Source organism: Thalassophryne amazonica, chromosome 9 (genome assembly GCF_902500255.1).
Source record: "Thalassophryne amazonica chromosome 9, fThaAma1.1, whole genome shotgun sequence".
Classification (NCBI taxonomy): Eukaryota; Metazoa; Chordata; class Actinopteri; order Batrachoidiformes; family Batrachoididae; genus Thalassophryne; species Thalassophryne amazonica.
Window position 1 is genome coordinate 60,887,589 of NC_047111.1, and position 20,899 is coordinate 60,908,487.

At 43.3% G+C, this 20,899-nt stretch overlaps 1 protein-coding gene across 1 annotated transcript in view; it reads right to left on the reverse strand.

The window, feature by feature from the left end:
* Positions 1-20,899, reverse strand: part of LOC117517240 (methyltransferase-like protein 27) — a 34,265-nt gene that overhangs the window by 6,157 nt on the left and 7,209 nt on the right. Inside the window, exons 2-4 of the mRNA XM_034178182.1 lie at positions 15,988-16,119; positions 14,453-14,581; positions 6,976-7,108 (exon numbers count right to left, since the gene is read on the reverse strand). Coding sequence (XP_034034073.1) covers positions 6,976-7,108; positions 14,453-14,581; positions 15,988-16,119 — 394 coding nt within the window. The remainder of the gene's footprint in view (positions 1-6,975; positions 7,109-14,452; positions 14,582-15,987; positions 16,120-20,899) is intronic.

Sequence of the window (20,899 nt, forward strand, 5' to 3'; positions counted from 1 at the left end):
CTGCTTTTTTGCATTTACGCAATATCTCTAAAATCAGAAAGGTCTTGTCTCAGAGTGATGCTGAAAACTAATTCATGCATTTATTTCCTCTAGGCTGGACTATTGTAATTCATTATTATCAGGTTGTCCTAAAAGTTCCCTAAAAAGCCTTCAGTTAATTCAAAATGCTGCAGCTAGAGTACTGACGGGGACTAGAAGGAGAGAGCATATCTCACCCATATTGGCCTCTCTTCATTGGCTTCCTGTTAATTCTAGAATAGAATTTAAAATTCTTCTTCTTACTTATAAGGTTTTGAATAATCAGGTCCCATTTTATCTTAGGGACCTCGTAGTACCATATCACCCCAATAGAGCGCTTCGCTCTCAGACTGCAGGCTTACTTGTAGTTCCTAGGGTTTGTAAGAGTAGAATGGGAGGCAGAGCCTTCAGCTTTCAGGCTCCTCTCCTGTGGAACCAGCTCCCAATTCAGATCAGGGAGACAGACACCCTCTCTACTTTTAAGATTAGGCTTAAAACTTTCCTTTTTGCTAAAGCTTATAGTTAGGGCTGGATCAGGTGACCCTGAACCATCCCTTAGTTATGCTGCTATAGACGTAGACTGCTGGGGGCTTCCCATGATGCACTGTTTCTTTCTCTTTTTGCTCTGTATGCACCACTCTGCATTTAATCATTAGTGATCGATCTCTGCTCCCCTCCACAGCATGTCTTTTTCCTGGTTCTCTCCCTCAGCCCCAACCAGTCCCAGCAGAAGACTGCCCCTCCCTGAGCCTGGTTCTGCTGGAGGTTTCTTCCTGTTAAAAGGGAGTTTTTCCTTCCCACTGTAGCCAAGTGCTTGCTCACAGGGGGTCGTTTGACCGTTGGGGTTTTACATAATTATTGTATGGCCTTGCCTTACAATATAAAGCGCCTTGGGGCAACTGTTTGTTGTGATTTGGCGCTATATAAAAAAATTGATTGATTGATTGATTTATGTACAGTCACACTGGTGGATAGGAACCCCCTGTCCCAAGCTCAAGACAAAATGTCCCAGCTGTGTGCGCCACATTTAGTGCAGCAGATAAGTGAAACAATCGTACAAATGATGATACAAGCACCAAAGTTGGCACAGATACTCCTTAGACATTACTCTTTTGAAAAAAAAAAAATGACTGGGCACTTAAATTTTCACTAGGCGGCCAGGTAGGGGTCAATTGAAGAATGTCTGTTTATTAGACCCCATTCCTACCAGGCTGCTCAAGGAAGCCCTACCATTATTTAATGCTTCGATCTTAAATATGATCAATCTATCTTTGTTTGTTGGCTATGTACCACAGGCTTTTAAGGTGGCAGTAATTAAACCATTACTTAAAAAGCCATCACTTGACCCAGCTATCTTAGCTAATTATAGGCCAATCTCCAACCTTCCTTTTCTCTCAAAAATTCTTGAAAGGGTAGTTGTAAAACAGCTAACTGATCATCTGCAGAGGAATGGTCTATTTGAAGAGTTTCAGTCAGGTTTTAGAATTCATCATAGTACAGAAACAGCATTAGTGAAGGTTGCAAATGATCTTCTTATGGCCTCGGACAGTGGACTCATCTCTGTGCTTGTTCTGTTAGACCTCAGTGCTGCTTTTGATACTGTTGACCATAAAAGTTTATTACAGAGATTAGAGCATGCCATAGGTATTAAAGGCACTGCACTGCGGTGGTTTGAATCATATTTGTCTAATAGATTACAATTTGTTCATGTAAATGGGGAATCTTCTTCACAGACTAAAGTTAATTATGGAGTTCCACAAGGTTCTGTGCTAGGACCAATTTTATTCACTTTATACATGCTTCCCTTAGGCAGTATTATTAGACGGTATTGCTTAAATTTTCATTGTTACGCAGATGATACCCAGCTTTATCTATCCATGAAGCCAGAGGACACACACCAATTAGCTAAACTGCAGGATTGTCTTACAGACATAAAGACATGGATGACCTCTAATTTCCTGCTTTTAAACTCAGATAAAACTGAAGTTATTGTACTTGGCCCCACAAATCTTAGAAATATGGTGTCTAACCAGATCCTTACTCTGGATGGCATTACCCTGACCTCTAGTAATACTGTGAGAAATCTTGGAGTCATTTTTGATCAGGATATGTAACTCAAAGCGCATATTAAACAAATATGTAGGACTGCTTTTTTGCATTTACGCAATATCTCTAAAATTAGAAAGGTCTTGTCTCAGAGTGATGCTGAAAAATTAATTCATGCATTTATTTCCTCTAGGCTGGACTATTGTAATTCATTATTATCAGGTTGTCCTAAAAGTTCCCTAAAAAGCCTTCAGTTAATTCAAAATGCTGCAGCTAGACTACTAACGGGGACTAGAAGGAGAGAGCATATCTCACCCATATTGGCCTCTCTTCATTGGCTTCCTGTTAATTCTAGAATAGAATTTAAAATTCTTCTTCTTACTTATAAGGTTTTGAATAATCAGGTCCCATCTTATCTTAGGGACCTCGTAGTACCATATCACCCCAATAGAGCGCTTCGCTCTCAGACTGCAGGCTTACTTGTAGTTCCTAGGGTTTGTAAGAGTAGAATGGGAGGCAGAGCCTTCAGCTTTCAGGCTCCTCTCCTGTGGAACCAGCTCCCAATTCAGATCAGGGAGACAGACACCCTCTCTACTTTTAAGATTAGGCTTAAAACTTTCCTTTTTGCTAAAGCTTATAGTTAGGGCTGGATCAGGTGACCCTGAACCATCCCTTAGTTATGCTGCTATAGACGTAGACTGCTGGGGGGTTCCCATGATGCACTGTTTCTTTCTCTTTTTGCTCTGTATGTATCACTCTGCATTTAATCATTAGTGATCGATCTCTGCTCCCCTCCACAGCATGTCTTTTTCCTGGTTCTCTCCCTCAGCCCCAACCAGTCCCAGCAGAAGACTACCCCTCCCTGAGCCTGGTTCTGCTGGAGGTTTCTTCCTGTTAAAAGGGAGTTTTTCCTTCCCACTGTAGCCAAGTGCTTGCTCACAGGGGGTCGTTTTGACCGTTGGGGTTTTACGTAATTATTGTATGGCCTTGCCTTACAATATAAAGCGCCTTGGGGCAACTGTTTGTTGTGATTTGGCGCTATATAAATAAAATTGATTGATTGATTGATTGATTCAGTCAGTGAGTTCGTCAATTTTGTGGAACAAACAGGTGTGAATCAGGTGTCCCCTATTTAAGGATGAAGCCAGCACCTGTTGAACATGCTTTTCTCTTTGAAAGCCTGAGGAAAATGGGACGTTCAAGACATTGTTCAGAAGAACAATGTGGTTTGATTAAAAAGTTGATTGGAGAGGGGAAAACTTATATGCAGGTGCAAAAAATATAGGCTATTCATCTACAATGATCTCCAATGCTTTAAAATGGACAAAAAAAAACCCAAAAACAAAACAGAGACGCGTGGAAGAAAACGGAAAACAACCATCAAAATGTATAGAAGAATAACCAGAATGGCAAAGGCTCACCCATTGATCAGCTCCAGGATGATCAAAGACAGTCTGGAGTTACCTGTAAGTGCTGTGACAGTTAGAAGATGCCTGTGTGAAGCTAATTTATTTGCAAAAATCCCCCACAAAGTCCCTCTGTTCAATAAAAGACGTGCAGAAGAGGTTACAATTTGCCAAAGAACACATCAACTGGCCTAAAGAGAAATGGAGGAATATTTTGTGGACTGATGAGAGTAAAATTGTTCTTTTTGGGTCCAAGGGCCACAGACAGTTTGTGAGACGACCCCCAAACTCTGAATTCAAGCCACGGTTCACAGTGAAGACAGTGAAGCATGGTGGTGCAAGCATCATGATATGGGCATGTTTCTCCTACTATGGTGTTGGGCCTATATATCGCATACCAGGTATCATGGATCAGTTTGGATATGTCAAAATACTTGAAGAGGTCATGTTGCCTTATGCTGAAGAGGACATGCCCTTGAAATGGGTGTTTCAACAAGACAATGACCCCAAGCACACTAGTAAATGAGCAAAATCTTGGTTTCAAACCAACAAAATTAATGCCTCACAGGTGTGAAGAAATCATGAACAACTGTGGTTATACAACTAAATACTAGTTTAGTGATTCACAGGATTGCTAAAAAAGCAGTTTGAACATAATAGTTTTGAGTTTGTAGCGTCAACAGCAGATGCTACTATTATTGTGAACACCCACTTTTCTACTTTTTTTTACTAATAGCCCAATTTCATAGCCTTAAGAGTGTGCATATCATGAATGCTTGGTCTTGTTGGATTTGTGAGAATCTACTGAATCTACTGGTTCCGTGTTTCCCATGTAACAATAAGAAATATACTCAAAACCTGGATTAATATTTTTCGTCACATAGCACTACTATTATTCTGAACACTGTACATGCGCACGTGATCATGCATGCACGTTCACACTTGCTCGTGCACGCGCATGCACCCTTTCCCACACATGCGCGTGCTTTTATTATTACAAACACACAACATGCGTGTGCACACACACACAAAACAAATCCACTGTGCTGTCTAGAGGCTGTTAGCAGGAAGAAAGAATGAAAAGCTGGACTCATTTCTGATGTGATTTTTTTCACTGCACTGAGGATGCACACAGTCTTTTTTTGGTAGTACACGTGTGCACAAGCACCGACCCAGTTGCGTGTGTGCGTGCGGGGGACAACGACACGATGATTTGATTGAGCTAACTGATGCTGCTAATTCTTGTAACACACACACAAAATCCACTCCGGTGTAAGCCGTCTGGATGATTGAAGACCTGTTCACATGAAAGGCTCACGTGATTTTTGGCTGGACTGAGGAACTACACAGTCTTTTTTTCTTTTCTTTTTTTATGGAAGTCCCTAGTCAGTGCACAGCATCACTGGACTACATGTTACAATTTGGACTTTAGCAGCAGTGGAACACCAAAATGTATGTCTCTTTTCTGTTTGTTTATACTTTAATAAAATGTCAAATGACAAGGATCTATTTTAGCCATTATATAAAACAAATAATGAATGTTTTACATTCTTTCAATGGAATGAATATTTAATTCATGAAATATTTACTTCATGAAATATTCATACCATTGGGGGAGGTGATGGTCTAGTAGTTAAGGTGTTGGGCTTGAGTCCAGAAGATCATGGGTTCAAATCCCCGCCTGGCTGGAAAATCACTAAGGGCCCTTGGGCAAGGCTTTTAATCCCCTATTGCTCCCGGTGTGTAGTGCGCGCCTTGTATGGCAACACCCTGACATCGGGGTGAATGTGAGGCATTATTGTAAAGCACTTTGAGCGTCTGATACAGATGGAAAAGCGCTATATAAATGCAGTCCATTTACCATTGAACTCATAAACAGTCATTATTTGTATAATAATCACTAATTTCTCTTTTCTTAAAGGTAAGCCACTAGGTCATCTGTGAGGCATTAATGTGGGCAGACAAGGGAGGAAAAAAGCATAAAGAAGATTAGTACTATGCAGGGGGAAAAACAAGGGAAGAACAGAGAGGAAAATAATTACTACTGCAGTCCAAAAAATGTCACACTACTGCACATGCAGCTGCGTACATACACAGCCCTTGATAGGCTGGATCCAAAGGTGTTGTGACTGCAGAGTTTCATAAATATGGCCCCAGGACTCGCAACTGTACAGTAAAACCAGAACCACCAGGACTCTGAAGATTTAGACTTTGTGCTGCAAAGATAGAGGCATCTCCACAAACATCTGTCCAGCAACCTCAGCTTTCAGAGACTTGATTATCACTGAGATAAATTAATCTTTTAAGGCGTTCAACCTTCTTGTGATGTACAAACACTGAAGTCGAGAAGGCCTATAAGTGCTTCATTAGTCTCAGTGCGGACTTGACAATGTTATACCATCTTTACGTTAACCAAAGATAAAACACACCAAGACAAAAGTTAGGATTTGTGCGTGGTTGGGGGCATGGTTACACCTCTGGTCATAGTTGCAGACAGAGGACACAACAGTCGGAGGGTCCAGCCATCAAGCATGTGTGATGGTGGTTACAGTCAAAGCTCAGACGTCCTTTATTGTGTATTGTCACATATATGATTGAATATATTTCAGATATTATGAGGTTAAACAATTCCCAGATAAATTATTTTAAGAACATTTAAGTTTTCACCTTAATTTGTCCCAGCTAGTGCCCAACAAAGGTCTCACGCATCTCACCATGTCATTTAGGTCCTTCAGACTTTTTTCAGGAAATGCTTCTGGGGAGCATTGGCATGGCTACAAGCCCTCAGCTTCTGGGGACAGATCAAAACTATGGGGTGGAATTATTAAAAAAAAACTTTCTAAAGGTAAACACATTGACATTTCCTGTTTAACTGTGGGCTCAAACTTTGGCACTTCCTGTTTCAGTGTGAACTTGCCACGGAATTCCTGAGATTCCACGACATCTCCTCTATTGTCAATCCAGGAAGTATCAGTCCAGGAAATGATCAGCCTTTGACATTTCCTGTTTCACCGTGGACTCAAAATTTGGCACTTCCTGTTTGGGACAGTGTACCATGAGTGAGCTTCTCAGTGCTTCTCTCGTATTATTATTAAGAGGCATGGTGGCTTAGTGGTTGGCACTGGTGCCTTAAGGCAAGAAGGTCCCGCTGGATCCTTTCTGTGTGGCGTTTCATGTTCTCCCCATGTTTAGGTGGGTTTTTTCAAGGGCTCCGGCTTCTGCCAGAGATATTTAGGTTAGATGAATCGGTGGCATTAAATTGGTTGTAGGTGTGCGTGCGAGTGTGAGTATGTTTGTCTGTCTGTATGTGCCGTGTGATAGACTGGCGTCCTGTTCAGGGTGTACCCTGCCTCCCACTCTATGGCTGCTGGGATATCCATGCTGGGATAGGCTCCAGCACCCCATGAACCTTGGCTGGAGTAAGTGCATATAAAAAAAAATGAATGAATTATTATTATGTTGAACAAAAAAAATCTATTCTCTAATATAGATTATATGTGGTCACCTCTTTTGACAGGTAGTGGCTGCTCTCCCAAAATGCATTGCTTGAGTTCTTGATACAATCCTGACTCTTTGGCCTGTTCCAACATCCCTGGGCTTCCGTCAATACCCACAAAATTCAAAAACCCTTCTTTCAACTGTGAAAAACAGAAATAGTTATGCATAGGGTTACAGGAAATGCATTAATCCAAGCTGAAATTGTAAATTCCACTATTCCATATGAGCAAAATCACTATGATTTCAAAATATCAAGCAGACAGAAACACGGGTTAATACATATATTTGTAAATACTATTCAGCTTCTTTAAAGAAGCAAAATTGCTTACAGAAGACAAAATGCCACAGAAACTATTTCTTCAGTCTTGCTTATATAATAAGTTTCATTTTAATTCACCCTTTTTTTTTTTTTACCAGCATGAGGCTAAATATTCAAAGGACCTAACCCAGAGCTCTTCAACTTATTCCAGAAAGGGCAGAGAGGGTGCAGGTTTTCTTTGCAACCACCCACTCCACCAGGTGATTCACTGGAGTCAGTTAATCAGTGGAATTTTTAGGTTTCAGAAAATATTGATCCGGAAGTTCTGAACTTGTCTTCCATTGCCAATATTTGACACCTGATTGTGCATGTGTGTTTTGTCTAAATAAATAAAATAAATGAAAGTTAAAACAAAATGTAATAACTGGAAATGGATGTAATCCAGGTAAAAGTAGTGTTAGCAATCACAAAGTTTTAAACATGGAGAAAAAGAAGTGACATTGGGACACGTGATACAAAAATTTAAATAATCAGGTGTAATTGGTGGCTAATGTGCATCATTAACTCATCCCATCTACTCAAAGTGAAGTTAATCAGTGAAATCACCTGGTGGAGTCAGTGGCTGCAAAGAAAACCTTGCACCCATCTTGGCCCTTTCTGGAATGTCTTTGGACACTACTGCTATACTCAACTTTGGTGTGGATAGGACTCTTGCTCAGCTTCGTCGAAGGTTGTATTGGCCTGATATGGAGAGGAGGGTACGGGCATTTCAGGAGAAGTGTGCTAATGTGCAGTCTCCAAAGGAGCCGTGTTGAGCCTATAGGGCTCCGCTTGGTTCGATTGGTGCTACTTATCCATTGGAGGTTATTGGGTTGGATTTTTTAACCCTTGGCCGACCAATGGATACGTATCAGAACATTTTGGTTGCAACTGATCAGGTTTCACCCCTCGTTTGCATGGGCAATTCCCACTTTAGATCAGTCTGCGCAAACGATGGTTAAAATGCTGTGGAAGCATATAATACAGCAGTTTGGGTGCCCCATACGGTTCCATCCTGTTTGTGACGCCAAAATATGTAAGCAAGGTTTATGTATTATTGTAAGTTTTGAATGATGAGTTAAAGCACAAAATGTCCAATTTACTGGTTATTGTCAATAGAGCTGGAGTGACCAAACAAGGCAAACCTTATATAATAATTTATTACCAATTTTACAACGTAAAAAAGAGAAATCTTAAAATACAATTCTTAAAAGAGAAAAAATATTAAAAAACAACTTCCAGCAGAGCCGAACAGTCAACGAGCAGAGACAACCAATCCGACACAACCAAACATCACCAATCTGCGGACGGTTTTCCCACTGTCAGCTTAGGGGCGGTCTTTCTCTCCTCCGCCTGTGGCACGAACGCACTCTCTCAGCGAGGGAAGGCTCCTCCCCGGCTGTGGCACGTAACGCCCCTCGTCGCTCGTCTCTCCTGCCTGGCGTCTCTCTCCCTCACCTCGTCCTTCCGTGCACCTACACACACACACACCCCAGGCCAGCGAGCACACAACTCCGTCCCGCGGGAAACTCCAACTTTCTGCTTAAAAGCACCACCTCACAACACGAGAGCATACTCACAGACACGGCAGGGTTCCCCTGCCGCTGCGGAGTAATCCACGTTTATGGACGTTTCTCCGGCGCTAGCATTCAGCTTGGAACCAGTAACATCAACGTCAACATGACTCCCGTTATCCAGTCGCTCTCCTCACCAGCTGCTCTTCATGCCTTCCGCCACCAAATCCTTTCCTCTCCGTGAAGTGAAGTGAATGAAGTGAAGTCCTCCCCTCACACTACAAAACCCCTTTTTGTATCCACCACTTCACACTCCAGGTGAGCTTATTGCAAAGATCCAAAAGAAATCAGGTGCGCCCACAGTTACCATAGCAACCATCAAGGAGCGGCACTCCAAAATCCAACCAACAAATAAACTTCCCCAAAGGCTGGATTACATATACATATATATATATATATACAAGGTCTATTAGAAAAGTATCCCGACCTTATTATTTTTTTCAAAAACCATATGGATTTGAATCACGTGTGATTGTGTCAGCCAGCTTGAACCTTTGTGCGCATGCGTGTGTTTTTTCACGGCCTGTCGGTTGCGTCATTCGCCTGTGAGCAGGCCTTTGAGTGAGGAGTGGTCCACTCCTCTCGTCATTTTTTTCATTGTTTAGGAATGGCTCAGAGACTGCTGCTTTGCTTGATCAAAATTTTTTCAGAAACTGTGAGGGACATCAAAGTGGACACCATTCGAGAAATTCAGATGGTTTTTGGTGAAAATTTTATGAGCTTCAAAGAGATTACGGAGTGTTACTGTCGCTTTAAGGACTGCCCAGAGTGACTGGTGGTGCGCCACGCTCCGAAGCCGCCATCGACAGGCTGAGCGACCATTTCATTTCTAAACGGATGGCTGTATGGATCCGTGACCATCGTGTGCCATTTCTCTGGTTATCACAAGAGCTAGACATCAACCATTTTCTGGCAGATTTCACTTTTAACAAGAGATTTTGTCATGGAAAGCCGAGTGGAGGCTTCGCGCGTCACAATGTATTCGCTACTGGAGCGAGACAAAACCACCTCCGTTTTGGTCTCACAGAATGGCTTTTGAGATGGCGTTCAGACAGCTGTCGGTGGTTTATCCATCGAGTGATTATCCGAGAAATTGTGGATGTGCCTGGACATGCCAGAGCATGTCCTGTGAGGCTTCATCACGGCGTTGCTTTGCTCCATGCGGCACTGCCGCGACGCACAAAGCCTCCACTCCTCTTTCCATGACAAAAACTCCTGTAACAGTGGAATGTGCCGTTCATTTCCAAACTGGATGCTGTGTTTTGTCCGGGATGTCATCTGGCTAGCACAGGAATTGTGAAAAGATGTGGACATCAACACTTTTTCGGCACATTGAGACAGACATGCGGAGGAATTCCTCGCGTCGCGGCGGTGCCGCATGGCGCAAAGCAACGCTGTGATGAAGCCTCACAGGACATGTTCTGGCATGTCCATGCACATCCACAATTTCTCGGATAATCACTCGATGGAAAAACCACCCACAGCTGTCTGAACGCCATCTCAAAGCTGTCCTGTGAGACCAAAACGGAGGTGGTTTTGTCTCGCTCCAGTAGCTAATCCATCGTGACGCGCGAAGCCTCCGCTCGGCTTTCCATGACAAAATCTCTTGTTAAAAGTGAAATCTGCCGGAAAATCGTTGATGTCCAGTTCTTGTGATAACCAGAGAAATTGCACACGATGGTCACGGATCCATACAGCCATCCGTTTAGAAATGAAATGGTCGCTCAGCCTGTCGATGACGGCTTCGGAGCGTGGCGCACCACCAGTCGCTCTGGGCCATCCTTAAAGTGACAGTAACACTCCGTAATCTCTTTGAAGCCCATAAAATTTTCACCAAAAACCATCTGAATTTCTCCAATGGTGTCCACTTTGATGTCCCTCACAGTTTCTGAAAAAAGTTTGATCAAGCAAAGCGGCAGTCTCTGAGCCATTCCTAAACAATGAAAAAAATGACGAGAGGAGTGGACCACTCCTCACTCAAAGCCTGCTCACAGGCGAATGACGCAACCGACAGGCGTGAAAAAACTCACACATGCGCACGAAGGTTCAAGCTTGGCTGACGCAATCACACGTGATTCAAATCCATATGGTTTTTAAAAAAATAATAAGGTCGGATACTTTTTTAATAGACCTCGTATATATACTTGTATGTGACAAAAGTAAGTGATGATGGGCATTAGACCTGTTCAAAGTGTCAAATGTTACAAAATGTTTTGGGCCACATGTTCTTGTTCCAATAATAAAATAAAAGATCTGTGGCAAATTTTATTGTAATCGGACATTGATTAAGGGTCCTCCACAAAGCAGCAATTTTCTCAAACAAGCAATGTAGTAATCCAGTAATTCCAGGAATGTTCTCCTCTGGGTGACCAATCAACCACCACTTTTTGTGATTAGATGCCATCACATGTTCCTGTAAAAGAAAAATAATGGCATCAGAGTCTTCTCCCATTAGGGTAACGTTGCCTTGCCAGTGGAGGGAAAGGAAAATGTGTGACTCTGGGGGACCTCTAATTCTTATCTGATTGAGTTCAAATTTGGTCTGCACTGATAAAACCCCAAGTGGAAGAAAAACAACATGTGGCGCGAAGTCTCTCACAACTTTTATTTTTTCACTATATAACATGAACAGCCCTAATGGGCATGTGGGTCCAACATGCAGTGTGAAGATCTACAGTTCTGTAAGCAAAACCCTTCTGTTTCTATTCTGCAAAATAGGTCCATAGCATAAATCCCATGAAAAGCATGTTGCACTCTTCAACAGAAGACAGTTTTGTGATGTTAACACAGGGGTGGGCAATCATATGCCATGAAAGGCTGAGACACTGCAGGTTTTTCTTGCTACCGATCACCTCAGCAGGTGATTTCATTGATGATCAGGTGTCTCAGCAGATGATTTCATTGATGAGCAGGTGTCTCAGCAGGTGATTTCATTGATGATCAGGTGTTTATGTTCAGGGGAGAAGCTCATCAGCGACCCACCTGCTGAGGTGATTGGTTGTAAGGAAAACTTGCAGTGTCTCGGCCCTCATTGCCCACCCTTGTGTTAATATCACAACATGCATTTTAGCTTTGTGGAAAAGTGTGGTAATAACTGCGGGAGTACTGCATAGACTGTATTGAGTAGCATTGTGAGGCACATGCGCAAACGTGATGAGTCTTATCCATACTTGGGTGTGGTCAGCATTAATCATAGAATAAAGAATGTTGCTTGCTATTTTAATTAGCTTGGCCTGATTTGCTCATTTATTTATTTTTGAATCAGAACAGAAATTAGGGCCAAAAATCTGTTATGAGAGAGCGGCTTACGTAACCTTTAGGTCTTAACAGTCACATGATTAATTGTTCATGAAGATCAAACGGTTTATCACATAACTTTTTCAGCACTGTAGCCAGGCTGACAAAGAGTCAGAGCTCTATTGAGCTGAGTATTCCATTAACTTTAACTAGTAATGACTTCATGACTTTCTTTGCTAACAAAATTTTAACTATTAGAGAAAAAATTACTCATAACCATCCCAAAGACGTATCGTTATCTTTGGCTGCTTTCAGTGATGCCGGTATTTGGTTAGACTCTTTCTCTCCGATTGTTCTGTCTGAGTTATTTTCATTAGTTACTTCATCCAAACCATCAACATGTTTATTAGACCCCATTCCTACCAGGCTGCTCAGGAAGCCCTACCATTATTTAATGCTTCGATCTTAAATATGATCAATCTATCTTTGTTAGTTGGCTATGTACCACAGGCTTTTAAGGTGGCAGTAATTAAACCATTACTTAAAAAGCCATCACTTGACCCAGCTATCTTAGCTAATTATAGGCCAATCTCCAACCTTCCTTTTTCTCTCAAAAATTCTTGAAAGGGTAGTTGTAAAACAGCTAACTGATCATCTGCAGAGGAATGGTCTATTTGAAGAGTTTCAGTCAGGTTTTAGAATTCATCATAGTACAGAAACAGCATTAGTGAAGGTTACAAATGATCTTCTTATGGCCTCGGACAGTGGACTCATCTCTGTGCTTGTTCTGTTAGACCTCAGTGCTGCTTTTGATACTGTTGACCATAAAATTTTATTACAGAGATTAGAGCATGCCATAGGTATTAAAGGCACTGCGCTGCGGTGGTTTGAATCATATTTGTCTAATAGATTACAATTTGTTCATGTAAATGGGGAATCTTCTTCACAGACTAAAGTTAATTATGGAGTTCCACAAGGTTCTGTGCTAGGACCAATTTTATTCACTTTATATATGCTTCCCTTAGGCAGTATTATTAGACGGTATTGCTTAAATTTTCATTGTTACGCAGATGATACCCAGCTTTAATCTATCCATGAAGCCAGAGGACACACACCAATTAGCTAAACTGCAGGATTGTCTTACAGACATAAAGACATGGATGACCTCTAATTTCCTGCTTTTAAACTCAGATAAAACTGAAGTTATTGTACTTGGCCCCACAAATCTTAGAAACATGGTGTCTAACCAGATCCTTACTCTGGATGGCATTACCCTGACCTCTAGTAATACTGTGAGAAATCTTGGAGTCATTTTTGATCAGGATATGTCATTCAAAGCGCATATTAAACAAATATGTAGGACTGCTTTTTGCATTTACGCAATATCTCTAAAATCAGAAAGGTCTTGTCTCAGAGTGATGTTGAAAAACTAATTCATGCATTTATTTCCTCTAGGCTGGACTATTGTAATTCATTATTATCAGGTTGTCCTAAAAGTTCCCTAAAAAGCCTTCAGTTAATTCAAAATGCTGCAGCTAGAGTACTGACGGGGACTAGAAGGAGAGAGCATATCTCACCCATATTGGCCTCTCTTCATTGGCTTCCTGTTAATTCTAGAATAGAATTTAAAATTCTTCTTCTTACTTATAAGGTTTTGAATAATCAGGTCCCATCTTATCTTAGGGACCCTCGTAGTACCATATCACCCCAATAGAGCGCTTCGCTCTCAGACTGCAGGCTTACTTGTAGTTCCTAGGGTTTGTAAGAGTAGAATGGGAGGCAGAGCCTTCAGTTTTCAGGCTCCTCTCCTGTGGAACCAGCTCCCAATTCAGATCAGGGAGACAGACACCCTCTCTACTTTTAAGATTAGGCTTAAAACTTTCCTTTTTGCTAAAGCTTATAGTTAGGGCTGGATCAGGTGACCCTGAACCATCCCTTAGTTATGCTGCTATAGACGTAGGACTGCTGGGGGTTCCCATGATGCACTGTTTCTTTCTCTTTTTGCTCTGTATGCACCACTCTGCATTTAATCATTAGTGATCGATCTCTGCTCCCCTCCACAGCATGTCTTTTTCCTGGTTCTCTCCCTCAGCCCCAACCAGTCCCAGCAGAAGACTGCCCCTCCCTGAGCCTGGTTCTGCTGGAGGTTTCTTCCTGTTAAAAGGGAGTTTTTCCTTCCCACTGTAGCCAAGTGCTTGCTCACAGGGGGTCGTTTTGACCGTTGGGGTTTTACATAATTATTGTATGGCCTTGCCTTACAATATAAAGCGCCTTGGGGCAACTGTTTGTTGTGATTTGGCGCTATATAAAAAAAAAAAATTGATTGATTGATTGATTGATTGATAACTGAGTATTTCATCTATTCTCCTCTTTACCTGCTTGGCCATCAATCCTGTGCCACAGGCCAAATCCAATATGGCAGCTGATCCACGGTCCCCTGCAAAATGAGAGGTGATGCACTTTGTTGCTTCGTTTGGTGGGAGGTAGTCCAGAGCACCTACATCCTGGCCAAGGTGGAAATAAAGTATAGACATGATTACAATTCTGGACAGTGAGTTGGACATGTGAAGTACACACAAACAGTTTATAACAAAACAAAACTTCACATTTAACACTCAGAAGGCCAAGGACTGGTCAAATGACCAATCTACCTCTAAGGCCCACAGGAGAGTCAATCAATCAATCTTTTTTTTATATAGCGCCAAATCACAACAAACAGTTGCCCCAAGGCGCTTTATATTGTAAGGCAAGGCCATACAATAATTATGTAAAACCCCAACGGTCAAAACGACCCCCTGTGAGCAAGCACTTGGCTACAGTGGGAAGGAAAAACTCCCTTTTAACAGGAAGAAACCTCCAGCAGAACCAGGCTCAGGGAGGGGCAGTCTTCTGCTGGGACTGGTTGGGGCTGAGGGAGAGAACCAGGAAAAAGACATGCTGTGGAGGGGAGCAGAGATCGATCACTAATGATTAAATGCAGAGTGTACATACAGAGCAAAAAGAGAAAGAAAGAAAGTGCATCATGGGAACCCCCCAGCAGTCTACGTCTATAGCAGCATAACTAAGGGATGGTTCAGGGTCACCTGATCCAGCCCTAACTATAAGCTTTAGCAAAAAGGAAAGTTTTAAGCCTAATCTTAAAAGTAGAGTCAAATGACCCCAAGATCCCCTGTGGAGAGCTACGTCTGTTATGTAAACAAGGAAGTCTCAGAACACTTCAGGGGAGGGGCTGACTTGGCTAGCCACATTCTTGTGTTTGCATATTTGCTGTCTGTGTGCCTGTTTAGCTGAAAGGGCTGCTGATTTGTGCTTAGGTGGATAAATAACTTTACCCCTGGGGGAGAGATGAAATTTTGTTTTCTGAATTGTATTGAAATGTACCAAAAAACACACAAAAAGAAAACTTTGTTTTCTGGATTTTATTGAAATGTACCAAAATGTACCAAAAAACACACCAGAAAACCAAAATATATACAATAGGTACAGGTTACAGTCACTCACAATGACTAACAGTCCCCACACTGCCATGGAAGGTCTTTTCTGCATTTGCCACAAGTATACCTGTCGCAGACAACACATCGAACAGTCGCACGATTGCTCCGGCATTGGTTTTTGGTAAACACACAGACAGCAAATATGCAAACACAAGAATGTGGCTAGCCAAGTCAGCCCCTCCCCTGAGGTGTTCTGAGACTTCCTTGTTTACATAACAGAAGTAGCTCTCCACGGGAGAGGTCATTTTACTCTCTGTGGGCTTTACAGGTAGAAGAGAAAAGCTTGGACCTCCCAGTGTTAAATCTTACATATCACATTCTAAATTTATTTAAAACTGGTTGGACAGTTCATTTTGCTGAAGGAGTGTGCTGTGTGACATTAGCCATTAAATTCAGTGTTATAAGATGTACCTCACCTGATCATAGGTGTCTGCCCATTTATCATAGAAGGCCATTTTATCAGCAACTGTGGTGCTGTGGAGGACGGCTGAGAGGACTTCTTTTGCATCTTCACATGTCCTTTGTTCTGGCAGCATTGTGCAGTTCATCTATATGATGACGTCACAGAAACACAATTAACGTTTTGAGTATGTGTGCATACATGATAGCAGGGATAACTACGCATCCTAAGTTGGTTCAAATTGATAAAAATGTGTGATGATTCAAATCAATCCAGATGAAAAATGAATTGAGATGCTCTTTCACTCAGTCAGACACCAGAGACCACTGTGAATTTAGTTTTAGGTTGACTTGTCAGACAGATGTGCCTGGTCATGCACGCCTTCCCCTCAGATCCCTCCTCTAGTCTCATTCCTTCGGCCTTGGGTTCCACCGGCAGTACACTCCCCAGCACTCTAACACCACCTGCCAACAAGCCCATGCAGCTCAGCAGGGCTAAACTGACACCAGAAGAAAGGCAACGTAGGATCTCGGTGGAGAGTGTGTTTATTGTAGCACCAAAGGGCATATCATCCGTGATTGTCTGGTACGGCCAAAAACCAATGCTCGCCTTTAGGTCCCAGGCTACGGGTGAGCCAGATAAAATCCACGGGTGAAGATTTGTTATGTACCCAAATCCTGGCCACCATCCAGCACCAACAGCACTCCATTTTGATACTCATAGACAGGCTTGGGGAGTAACGGAATACATGTAACAGCGTTACGTAATTAGGATACAAAAAAAGGTAACTGTATTCCGCTACAGTTACAGAAAAAAATAAGTATTCAGATTACAGGTATATTTAGTAAAAATAGGGATTAGTTCGCAGGATTATAATTTTAATGCATTTTATGATATTATCTGTATATAATATTTTTTTTTCTTTGAAATGAAACGTGGACAGCGACATGACGTCTCCTAACCGGGCAAAATTCTGATGAAGTTCCTGTATGTTAATGCATTTTCAATGGAGATTCGCGACTGAACACACTCAGAAAAATGCTCACAAAATACATGTTAAAAAATGCCATTTTGACCTGGATATCGAGCCAGTAAAATTAAATGACATTAAATTATGTCAGGAAAGTATTAAACTTACTCTGACACACACACACATTCCCAAATATTAGTGTTGAAAGTTACACGGATCTGCGCTGTTCAAGCTGCTGAGCTGAGGCGTCCTGCTGCAGCAGCTGTTCAACGCAGCGCGGCTCCTAAAACCATTACAATTATATATATATATATATATATATGTATTATATTTTTACACAATTATCCTTTATTGACCGAGTTTCATTCATGAAGTCAGAGGTGTAGGCACATCTCTGTGTGGGTGTGACTGTGAGCGGCACAGCGCAGGTCATTATAATCTCATTATTTTAAGGTGCAAATTAAAAAAAAATTCCCAGTCTTATCGAATAATTTTAATCACTAACGACAAGTATTTTAACTAGACATTGGTCTAGCAGTAGAAAATATCAACTAGACATAAGTGAAGAGTTAATGGTCCGTGTCATCGGGCGACACAGGTACGGCAGGAGACATAGAGCTGTTTATCATCCAAATATCACGGACAAAGTGACAAGAAGAACCAAAACCACTTACTTATGGAAGGAAATATTGTCTCCCTTGTTCCTCCGTTTCTGGCTTTGCCAACATGCGCAGCTTTCCAGCATATTCCACCTGTTTCTTGAACTTCTATGTGCGCAAATCACTAAGTTGCCTGGAATTAAAATGGCGATCACGCCTCCTTACTGACAGTATTTACTTAATGGTTTTCATTATGCTTTTGTTCTTATTTTGAAAGTGTTGTATGGCTGGGGTGCCTGGCTGCCTTTTGTTTCTGTCTTCTGTTCTCTGTCTTTTGTTTTTCCTTCCAGGTGGCATGCGTTCAGGACTGAGTGGCTGTGTGGCTGAGTTATCAGAACCTCACCCTGATCACCTGAAGCTCGTCATGTGCAGCTCGTCAGGACTCACAGCTGTGGTGCATCTTTATGGATTGGGGCATGGTTGCATTTAAGTCTGGAGTACACAGTGTGTATTTGCCAGAGACTCGACCTTGTGACCAGACGGGTGAGATCGACGTTTGGAGAACCATCTCATCATCATGGACGCAGAGACCGTACCAGGTTTGATGCCATGGTCTGTGAAAGAGGAGGGGGTGAGGTCTCACGCTCGTCAGCACACTTCCTGAGGTACTTTAGGTTTTGTGACTAACATGAGTACAGTCAGTAATGTGGTGTCCCTCACACCTTATTATATTGAGCTGTTATGTTAGTCGTTTAATCAGCTTCCACTGCAGTGGAGAATTGAACTGGGTGTTCCATGCCTGCAGGGTGGGAAGCTGATTGGTGATTAAGCCAGGAAGTGTTTGCTGTTTATGTACACCTTTGAGTGGTCTCTCTGTGTGTGGAGTGGTGGACTCACATGATGGTTTCTTCTTTCACAGACTCGGTTGGTAGCAGCCACCTGGGGGGTGTCGGCGGGGTCCTTGGGTCCGAACTGTTCTGGCTCCGGACCGTTTGTGCTGCTGGGAGTGCACCGTCTTTCCACCTCGCCAGACCGCGCACTTATTTGTTCTGCACATCACTGTTATGTTATTAAATTCTGTTATCCTTTGTACCGTGCTCTGCTTATTTTATACTGGGTCTTACTTCAAACGCTGGTCGGTTCTCCGCCCGCGTCCGACACATAACAGTAGTCTCTGGCCAATACATCACGGACCCAGCGGTAGCAGAGGCGGTACTGTGCCGGGAAGGCGGCAGCAGACGTCAGAAGTTATCCGGACCATTTGCGGGTGCTCTCCGCCCAGATGGTGCGTGTCGGAGAACCCATTATTGAATAGTGATTTGAGCTCTCTTGCAGCCGTGTTCCTGTGTTGTTGCCTTATCCGTGGGTTGTTGTGGAGTGTGAATAGCGACGGCTTCGCGTCACACTTTGACCGGATAAGAGGTAAAACGGGAGCTGCATGAGTGTGTCTGTAATGGGTGAACGCGCACGGCGGAGTTCTGTGGCACGGGTCGCTGTGCTTCCTGTGTTACAGTTGTAGCCCCGTTTACCCGGGTGAAGATAGCTACTGCGTCTGTTGTGTCAGCTCCGGCGTAATTTAGTTGAAGCACATTTTGGTTGTGTGTTACACGTAGCTGCGCACAGGGAAAGCAGCATGAGTTGTTTTCTCGGTTACCAAAGGGGTTATTTATTTTTAGCACTTTGGCTCCCCCTGTTGGTGACTGAGTCACGTTACCGTCATAGCTCTTAAGGTGGAACAGGTGTGTTCCATTTGTTTGAGCTTGACGGTATAAATCACTTATTAGTTTTGTGTTGGTTCATTTTTTGTGGGTGTTTTTTGAGTTGGTTTTTGTGTGGGATTTTCTACACTATTAGTGTTCTGGGGTCGTGACCTTGCAGGCTGTCTGGAGTATGGACAGGACTCAGGTGACCTTGTGTTGGTCTGTTAGTCTTTCTTTTTGTTTCTTTTGGTTTCACCTCCCAGGGTTTGATGGGACGGTCCTCTGGGGGGTGATGGGGGGGTAATTGGGTTGTTTTTTCTTTTTTTTTTGTTGTGCCCTCTCTTCTCCTCTGGCTCCAGCTGTGTGAGCCGTAGGTTGTCGGCATTGCTGGAGTGGTGCAGTTTGGTTATGCTGGGCATTTCCCAGGTAACCTCTGCACCCGGGAAGGGGGGGGGGGGGGGGTTCGGGGTGTTTTTTTTTGTTGATTCCCTGTTCCACCTCCGGCTTCAGCGCGCCTTTGAGACGTCTGCCATCGGCGTAGCTGAGGTTTGGGGCAGTGGAATATACCCGCAGCTGGTGGCTGGTTTGGAAGTCGGAGGGGTGGCGCCGTTTTGTGCCGTCTGCCATTACCGCTGTTCCACTCCTCCCGGTTGACTTCTGGGGTATAGTCGTGGTTGGTGACACTGGACGTACTTCCAGTTTCCACTGCGCCGAGGGGGTGGGGGTTGTTTTGTTTGTATGTTTTTTTTTTTCTTTTGTTTTTCCCCCCAGTTTCCGCCCTCAGGGTGTGACTGTGGTGTCCTCTGGGGGGGAAAGGGCTGTGGGTCCATCTAGCCATGGACGGCCGGGGCTGGGTCCATTAGTCATGAGGGGGGGCGTCTCCTGGGGTTTGATGGAACGGTCCTCTGGGAGGCGCTGGGAGTCCCCGTGGGTGACTTTGGATCCCAGAGGGACCTCGGCTGTGGTTATTACTCCTGGAGCTGGCGGGATGTCCTCTGGGGGGGGTTGGTCCCTACATGTCGTCCGGGGGGGGGGGGGGGTGTTAGCGTTTTTTGTTTGCAAGCTTAAGTTTGGGTTGTGTTTTCTTTTCTCCTCTTCCCGGGGTTTGATGGGACGGTCCTCTGGGGAGGGGGGGGGGTGGTTTGGTTGTTTGTGTTTGTCTTTTTTGTTTTATGACTAATCAGACTTTAAACATGGTTGGACAAAGGCTGACCGCACAGGTTCAAGAACTCCTGGCCACACCTGTGCAAATCGAATGACAGAAACAAAGGCAAAGATGCAGCCAGAGGTGAAGACGTCAACAGTTCTGTTAAATGAAGATTCAGTTGGAAGATGAATGCAGATACTGTTTCCAGCCATGGTCCCTGGAGGGGAGTGCTTTTCCTGGGCCAGGTGTGTGTGGGTCGCCAGGAGGCTTCCCGTGAGGGTGGGGTGCTGTTGTATGGCTGGGGTGCCTGGCTGCCTTTTGTTTCTGTCTTCTGTTCTCTGTCTTTTGTTTTTCCTTCCAGGTGGCATGCGTTCAGGACTGAGAGGCTGTGTGGACCTCACCCTGATCACCTGAAGCTTGTCATGTGCAGCTCGTCAGGACTCACAGCTGTGGTGCATCTTTATGGATTGGGGCATGGTTGCATTTAAGTCTGGAGTACACAGTGTGTATTT